We start from the raw sequence: 8,413 nt of genomic DNA, 5'->3' as shown, positions 1-8,413 counted from the left end.
TTAGCTTGTCTTGCTTTTGTTTATCTATACTTCTCCCACACGCTGCGTCCGTAGTGTGCTGAAGCATGCCTCCCCTCCCCCCTGTGACCCATGGTTTGTCTGGATGTGTATTCAGAGCCAGTGAGCAACGGACTTTACACAACATGAATTCTTGCACAATGTTGCCTTAAATGAATGTTCAGAACATGTCAGCAGCAAAATTAGGATTTAAATACAGATTATATCTTATTGTTTGACTGGTCATATCTTTATTACAGACGATCAAGTTGGTATGATAATACAACATGCCTATAACGTACTGTATGAGTAGTTTCACTCCTAACCTGTTTGTGTGTGTGTATGTGTGTGTGTGTGTTTGTGTGTTAAAGGAAAACATTGAGCTGCGGGACAGGCATATGGATGTTTACGACACTGAACCATTACTTCCTTCAACGGTAAGAATCCACATCACTCTCCTCCTCTAGATGAGAGGAGGAACTTTACATAAATGAACAAGATAACTGTAGACAGACCATCAGTAACATGCAAATGGAGAACATATTTGCTTAAATGAAAGGTTCCATTGACCCAGTGTACCCTGAGACATGAACAGATATCGAGTTTTACCTTAGAGGCCCTTGTGTTAATGTCAGCTGTCTCATTTGCACGTTATATCTTGATTATTGAAATTTTTACTTGCCCCTATACAAATTGTTTTACTTATTAGTGATTTCAAATAACAACAAAGACCCTCTTAGTTGCCATGCAAGCAAGATGTTTTTCTTGTGCTTTTAGCAAACAGTGCAACACAGTTGAAGTTTCACCCACATCTTTTAACGCCACCCAACTAATACTCCTGTTTCCAGGATAATTGAAATGCTCACTTGCGCTTTAGCTCTTAAACTTTGTCTTTACCTGCTGCCATTTTCTTTCCCAGTGCCCAAGTGCCCAATCATTAATGCGCATGTGCAACTCAACAGAGATTTGAAGAAAGCAAGGTGGCTCAATCCTTATGTACTTCCATCATTAGCTCTGGAAAAAACAATGTGTTTATAATTATTTTTTACCACTTGCCTGAACGGGCAAGAAAGAGGCTTCAAGCTGGCAATCCTTATTGTTGTGCCCTGGGACTGATTGGACAGTTTTGTTGTGTCATTCTGCATCATCAGCACATCAGATTCAGGTGACTGACAGCAGGTCAGTCCACAAATGCTTGAAATACATTTTATGAATAATGACAAATAGGTAGAGACAGGAGGAAAAACAACAGAAACACGACAGGAGGATTATTTACTAGCTTTCACACCAGCTCAAAAGAACCAAACTAACCAGGCAAACAAACCAAACACCTCAGAGGTGAAAGCAGCCCAGGCTGTGTAACGATGTAGAGGTCCTTTGTAACCCTGATTTGACCAAAACATCTTTCATTTCAAATGCAAATACAAGCTGTTTAACAATGTAATATTTTTCATGGGGGGTATTTTGTCTTTGAACAGCCCACCCAGAGGACATTTGACTATGTACTGGTAGCCCACAAGGTGAATGATGACACAGACCAGAAGGCTCAGAGACAGAAAGCCTTCATCCAGCAGCTACAAAAGAAAAATATCACGATCACTGTGAGTCTGCTTCCTCTACTGTCATTTCTTCCACCTGACATTGATGAAATGTAGTGGGAATTTTATGAATCAACAAAACCAAAGTTTCCTTTAATGTGTGTCTTAGAGGATCATCCATGATGACAAAGTGTTTTTTGGCCTCCGTGCTCCATGTGAGATGTTTGAAGACTACCAGTACCTGCTTAAAGTCTCCGACTCCTGCAACTGGTGTGGAGATGAGAGGGGCGATGTCACCCAGGCTACCAGGTAACACACACATATTATAGTTCCTGGAAACTACTCTGACAGCTGTTCTGTTTTCAGGAGAAAGCAACAATTATGAATCATGAATCATCATCATGCTATATTCTGAAAGGTTTCACATTTGAAAAGTTGTTTTTAACAATAACATTATGTTCTTCCACACGGAAGTTTCCAGAAACAAAGAACACTACAGCTTTATGTAGTATATGAATACTTGAACTTCCTTCCCAACACATTATGCTTTTTTCCTCAAAGGAATAGTTCAGCAGCTATAAATAAATAAGCCTACCAGCACATCTAAAGATCACATATTAAATCTTTTGAGCACTTATACACATGCTGGTTAGAAGATTTTAAGTTTTAACTCTGGATACACACAGGCTAGCTGTTTCCCCCTAAGCTAAGCTCAGCTAACTGCCTTCCAAAGCAGAGCACTAGGTCATGTGCAAGATCTGAAATAAATTTTTTCTCTGCCACTCAGAAATTGTATGTCACTTTTAAAATCTATGTGCTGAATGAAGGAATAACTTTAAGATAATTAGACATAATTTAATGTGAAGAATGTCTTGCCAGTCATTTTTAAAGGGGGCTGCAGCACTTCCTAAAACCAGGTATTATAAAGACCACAAATTTAATTTGTAGTGGGAAACGGGGCTGACCAATAAGTCATATTTTCATCTTCATTTCAGTTAGAAATGGGTACAGAATTCCCCATAATTTTGTAAAATATTCTTCTAGTTGCATAAAATGCTCTGCATGTTGTTTGTTTCTGTTCATTCATTGCCAGACTAAAGTTACCCAACGCACTGATTTTGAGCCCCAGATAATCGTAATATAGGCTATGATCTAGATGGGTGTTTCTTTAGTTTAAACTGATATTTGGTTTCCTGAGATCTATTCAATTCAATTTTATTTTATTTGTATAGCACCAATTCATAACAGAAGTTATCTCACTTTTCAAATAGAGCAGGTCTAGACCGAACTTCTTTTAACATTTACAGTAACAGTACCACCAGTGTCAGTCTTTAAAATTCTATCTCTGCAGTTAAATTGACATCAATTGTCCCAAATCAATAACAGTGATTTATTTCACAACTCCAGTTAGCATACTAGGGTTTGTGTTGGAGAGAGCACTTTACCATTGTGTCGCAATTGTACAAACACAACATAGTATGTACAGTTAATTACACAGCAGTGATATATTTCCATGCTATATTGAAATGCAAAATAACTGCACATATCCACTTTTGTTACTGGCTACCATTGACAGTACATCAGTATAACCGTGAATTGATGTACAATAAAGGCTAATCTGGGCACTGGCCAGATTAACTCTCTCTGGATTTACACTTCCTCCTGTACAACAGATATTTATCCTGAGGCATGGGAGAATGAATGAGCCACTTAACACATCAACAATAATTAATAGTACTGTACAGAAAGTGATAATGAAATAATAACTAATGCAGTGATAATAATAAAACATTCCAAAGTAATAGTCTGGACATATTCCAATGAAAATATGGGATGTACAACAGTGTATTAAACAATTAATTACACAAGAGAGGCCTTTATAACAGTAAATACGAAATAAGTAACAATTCAAGTTCAGGGAAAAAAACAATCATCGGTATATTAGGTACTGTTTATTAAGAGTTTAACTGTCAAAACCTCAACTAATCTATAAACTGGTTTGAATGCATTTGATTGACAATATAAGATACAACCTCACCACTCTGATCAGATTTTGATTCTACCATTTAACCAGTGAGAAAATCTTAAATATCTCCTGTGAAATAACCAAATGTTGTAACTTTGGAAAAGGTAACATAAGACTACTAACATCCCTTTATAAGCACCTCAGCACGTCTTTCCACATCAGATTCTAACAAAAAGAACAGTCTGCAGTGAATTTTGCATTGAAGCTGGGAGTCTAAGTTTGGTGCAGCAATTTCTGCACTGCATCACAACAAAGTAATTAAGTTACAGTGCGCCTAATAAAATTATTGGAAAAACATTTCATACAGTCTGAAATAGGGTTATCTCAGACAGCATGGGGAGCAGAAATGTTACATTATACAAGGTGAACATAAAGTGACTAGAAAGTCATTCACATTATTGCCCTATTCTCTCTTTACGAAGGGTTACATAAGGGCATGGATCCACTCAGCTGTCCTGCATTTCCCTTCAGCCCGTGTCACCAAAGTTGAGACTCTCCGAGAAGTGACTGAATTACCACTCGACTTGTGAATAATGCAGGCAGGATGTCAGTAACATAGGGTGGAGAGGGGTTTCTGCTGAGAACAGCAGGTGCCTTTCATCATCATGACACAAGAAACAAGTGAGACACAGCAGGGTGTTTGCTCAGCACAAAGATAAATAAAGCACATGAGCATGCATGCATGCATGTAGTGAGTGTGTGCATGTGTGCTTCTGGATATTTGTGTGTGTGTGCGTGTACGTGTTTTTGAGAGCGAGAGGAAGAGGGGAAAGAGAATCACATCCTTGGGGAAATTACCTCGAGAATGTGGTATTGAGTGCACTTTACTGATAGAAACAGAAGCATTTTTGAGTGCCCTGCCCAGCAGTGGAATTGAAGGACAAATTGTTTTGGTGGTGTGCAAATCAGAATCAGAATCAGAATCAGAATCAGAAATACTTTAATAATCCCCGTGGGGAAATTACTAAATGAGTACGAAATAACGCTAAAAAAAGTAAAGAAACTTGTAAACCAAGACTATTGTGTTTTCACGCCCATGAATAAGAAGAAGCTACCCCACTGACAATCAGTAGAAAACTGACTTTGTGGATTTCTTCCACTTTTTTATCCAACAATTCTTACAATCATTTCAATAAACAGAATCATTTTGGGTCCATTTAAAACACCCTGCCCTTTTCTTCCAATGAAGTACTAATGGAGCCATGCATCAGCGTTAATGAAACTGATAGCGCACATCGCATGTACAGTATGTGTATTCTCTCTCATCTCTGGCTATTGGAGGCCGTAACACACCTTGCACTAATGAACTGAGCTATCGTAGGGGCACGAATGGGAAACACATGAAGCTGAAAAGCATTGGCATTCCCCTTTAAGGATCCAGTTTAACTTTTAATCACCCTTGAAATTCCCTTTGATATGTGTTACTGAGAGGAGAAGGAGAGAGGAGATGAGACAACGCAGGCTTTCAACAGCACGTACTGTATGATGATGCCTGCTGTAGATAGCTCCTCTTTCTAATTACCTAAACTTCAGCTGCGATTTCCTTTGAAGACGGCTGCCTCACAGGCATGATCAGACTGTGACCGTAGGCTAAATCACTCTAACATTCACTTCATGTACTCAGGACTGTTGGGTGAAAAGCTGCAGGAGATTTCAGCGATGATTTGTCATTTCTATGGTAATTTAAAGCTGAAGTTTTGGGATTGAGCTCTTTGAAGCTGGATTTGAGAAGGGTCACATCATCCCAGGCAGCACAATTCATGTAATCAAAAAGTGTTCTCAAAACACTGATTGTAATTCAGATAAAGAGTTTGTTGCTGCTGTTTTGTTTTGCTCCCTGAAGTTCATCTTTATAGATCCATTTAGACGACCCTAGATGTTGTAGTATATCTTTCAGCCCACCATCCCTAGAACAATGTCCACGTTGTAGGCAGGGAGAAAGAGGAGATCGAAGTTGTGAATGGGCATGTAGCACTTAATACTTTGATTCGAGAGGTCGGCGTTCAAAACCACGGTCTTTCCTTTTACTTATGTGTTCCTTTTACCTACAAAATGTTGGTTTTGGGGATCATCCAATCTCAACTTTCTTGTCTAACAAATGGGTTAAAGCTAAAAGTCAGTGGTGTTGAAAAAGGACGCAATGATGTTACCACTCTGTTATGCTTGATCGCAGTATTACTGGAGATATTAATTTTACATCTAGCATTAGACTGTTCACTAGAGTACTAGCATTGAATGTTTATACAGTTTACTAAGTGTGATTCAGAGTTCAAGGGTATGAATTAATTATTTCAACAGTATGACTTTACTGGACTGAATATAATGTGACATTAGCATCACTCCGAGTGACTTTAGCATCATAACTTTTTTGTTATAGTTCTAATTAGTGTTAGCTTGTTGTCCTTTACCCTTATAAACCTTCATTACATCACTGACTTGTCACAAAAGCACAGGTGTTACTAATAACATTAACAATGGCTCTGTTATATTCAAGTGTCCTAGTAAGCCATGGCAATGTGACAGCGAGGCAGCATGCAGCAAGCAGTGAAATGACATTCAGCCATAATTCATTTTATTATTTACACCTACGCTTTTCCTACTGTGACATGGTAAAATGTCTCCTGTGAAAAAGGCCCGTTAGTATCAGCACACAATATTGCAGCACTGAAATACCTACTGAAAAGAAGTGGGTATAAGAAGTGTTATACTGTGCAACTTTAGCTAAAATGCTGAATTTAAATTAGCAATTTAAAATAAAACTATTTTATTTACTTTTAGCATTTTTGAATGCACACAATGTGTTGAGGTTTTCTGCATTTTACTCTCGTTCTACCATAATTAATACTTTGCTACAACAAAAGCATTTTCATTGAAATCATTGAAATTAAAATTCACTTTACAGCTTTATAATTTTGCGAGTACAAACCGCTAATATTCAAGCAAAATAAATATATTAACCAGAAATCATTCCCACGTATACATAGTTACTCCTCCTATCTCCTTGCATCAAACATAGATAGAAGTCTAATTTTATACTATCAAATATTGAACAGATGCTCTTCAGTAATTTATTGAATTATAAACCAATATTTGTCACCTTGGTGACAGTGAGGAAGTTAAGTCAGCTCCACCTCCATAATCTCAGCTACTTCATATCAGTCTCCCCCCTCTATCCCCTGTGGAGTTTATGCTATGTCTATATTAATCTTCAGCAAATCAAATCAATGACTCTGCCCTCATATTAGCTCCTCCGCCTGTTACCATGGAAACCCAAAGGCCAGTGAATATTATAGGGGGGGGAGGGGAAAGCACTGGCTGCTTAAAGCAAAGGGGGAGAACATGGCTTTGGCACCCAGGAGGGGTATCAGATGGAGAAGACAGAGGTTAGTGTTGCCCATATATCACATGTGCTGTCATCTTGAGAGTGTCACATTAGGGAACGGAAGGCAAGAATATCCGGTCAGAAGTGTAAAATTTCACTGATGTCCTACTGTACATCATCAAGGGTCTGTCTCTATTGCTACACTCTGCTCCTCTACTGGACTGCTCTTTTTTTTCTTTTCTTTTTTTAATGCTTCAATGTCAAACACCATCTTTGTCATATTCCACTTATTACAAACCTTACTGAGACAGTTTTTAAGAGCTATCAACACAAGTGTAGGAAACATCCTCACTGACACAGAGTCAGTATACTCCGGTTTAACATTTAGTCCTGTAAAATTAGGAATTTTTTAGTTCAGTTGTAACTATGGTTTCAGATGAGGATTAGAAAAAAGGTTAAGTCATTTAAACTTGCATTAATTAACTGATCTTTATTGTAAACTTGGTGACATGGCAACAACTGTAAACACAACACTGACAAATTATCAGCTGATACACAAACAGATACAGATCCAACCCATAGAGCAACATTAGCATTTATTGGGAGTCTCTCGTCAGGGACATATCTGGTATTTTTAGCTTCGAAATGCTGTATGTTCACCAGCTGGTTGCTAGCTTTGTGTCGTTTGGTGCTGGGCAGAAGCTGTTACAGCCACAAAATAAAGTCATTTATAATCTGCAACATAAAAATAGGACATTTCATTTACAAATAATGCCATTATTTAACAGAAACTATGGAAGTCTGGAGGTCTGGCCTAAAAGAACAAAACAATGGTGGGAATCTGGGCCATAGGACCCAGAGATTCCCAATCTAAACTATCAAAAACATTGTTACTAAACTAAGACACAAGAAACTGAATACTATAGACCTCCCAGACCTCCATCCTCAGAGAATAAAACACAAAAATAAGGAGCAAAAAAAAGTAACTCTGATGGGATCAGCAGGCTGCTTTGTCTGGGAGACAGAGCTGCTGCTTCTTCAGCTTCCCTTAAATATGGGGACAGGGCCACCAACCAATCACCCCCAGTGAGAAGTCCCTGAGAGAGAGAAAAGAGGAGAGAAAGCAGGGAGGAAGGGACGGTAGCTAACAGTGGGTTTATCAGAGCTTTTTGAACGAAAAAACACTGGTCTTCTGGAATTTGTCATCAGAATTGACAATAATAATTATAATCAATTAGCACTGACAATAATAAGACACTAAACAAAAAAGTAATTCTTAAAGAAATAAAAGGTGAACATACTATAGGAGAAGAAAGGTATTGTAAAAGATCCTGGGTGGACAAAAGTTGGGAAAATAAGTTTTTCCTAAAAAAATATAAAAGAGAAGTACACATCCTCAAATCTGCAGGGAGCCTGTTTCAGAGTATGTGAACATGAGAATAAAATTCAGCATCACAGTAGGGTTTAGCACTGCAGTGAGGAACAGTGCGAGTTCAGTTCAGTTATCTATGCAGAGGCCATTGATGCAAC

General features: G+C 38.2%; 1 protein-coding gene across 1 annotated transcript; it reads left to right on the top strand.

Annotated features, from left to right (window-relative positions):
* Positions 1-372: 372 nt before the first annotated feature.
* LOC118323321 (anoctamin-9-like) lies at positions 373-1,876 on the top strand. The gene is made up of 3 exons (XM_035655273.1): positions 373-434; positions 1,476-1,598; positions 1,705-1,876. Exons 1-3 carry the CDS (start codon positions 396-398, stop codon positions 1,846-1,848), a joined length of 306 nt encoding a protein of 101 aa, XP_035511166.1. The 5' UTR covers positions 373-395; the 3' UTR covers positions 1,849-1,876.
* The last annotated feature ends 6,537 nt before the right edge of the window (positions 1,877-8,413 follow it).

This window comes from Morone saxatilis, unplaced genomic scaffold, assembly GCF_004916995.1.
Source record: "Morone saxatilis isolate NCDOM2014 unplaced genomic scaffold, NCSU_SB_2.0 Contig0, whole genome shotgun sequence".
Classification (NCBI taxonomy): Eukaryota; Metazoa; Chordata; class Actinopteri; family Moronidae; genus Morone; species Morone saxatilis.
Note: the sequence above shows the minus strand (reverse complement) of the source record. Positions and strands in the feature narration are given on the sequence as shown.

Excerpts from the sequence above, each read along its gene's own strand:
- LOC118323321 (XM_035655273.1), top strand. The coding sequence starts at position 396 with ATGGATGTTTACGACACTGAACCATTACTTCCTTCAACG. Across the intron at positions 435-1,475 it reads AACCATTACTTCCTTCAACG|CCCACCCAGAGGACATTTGA; the intron begins GTAAGAATCCAC and ends GTCTTTGAACAG. Across the intron at positions 1,599-1,704 it reads AGAAAAATATCACGATCACT|AGGATCATCCATGATGACAA; the intron begins GTGAGTCTGCTT and ends TGTGTGTCTTAG.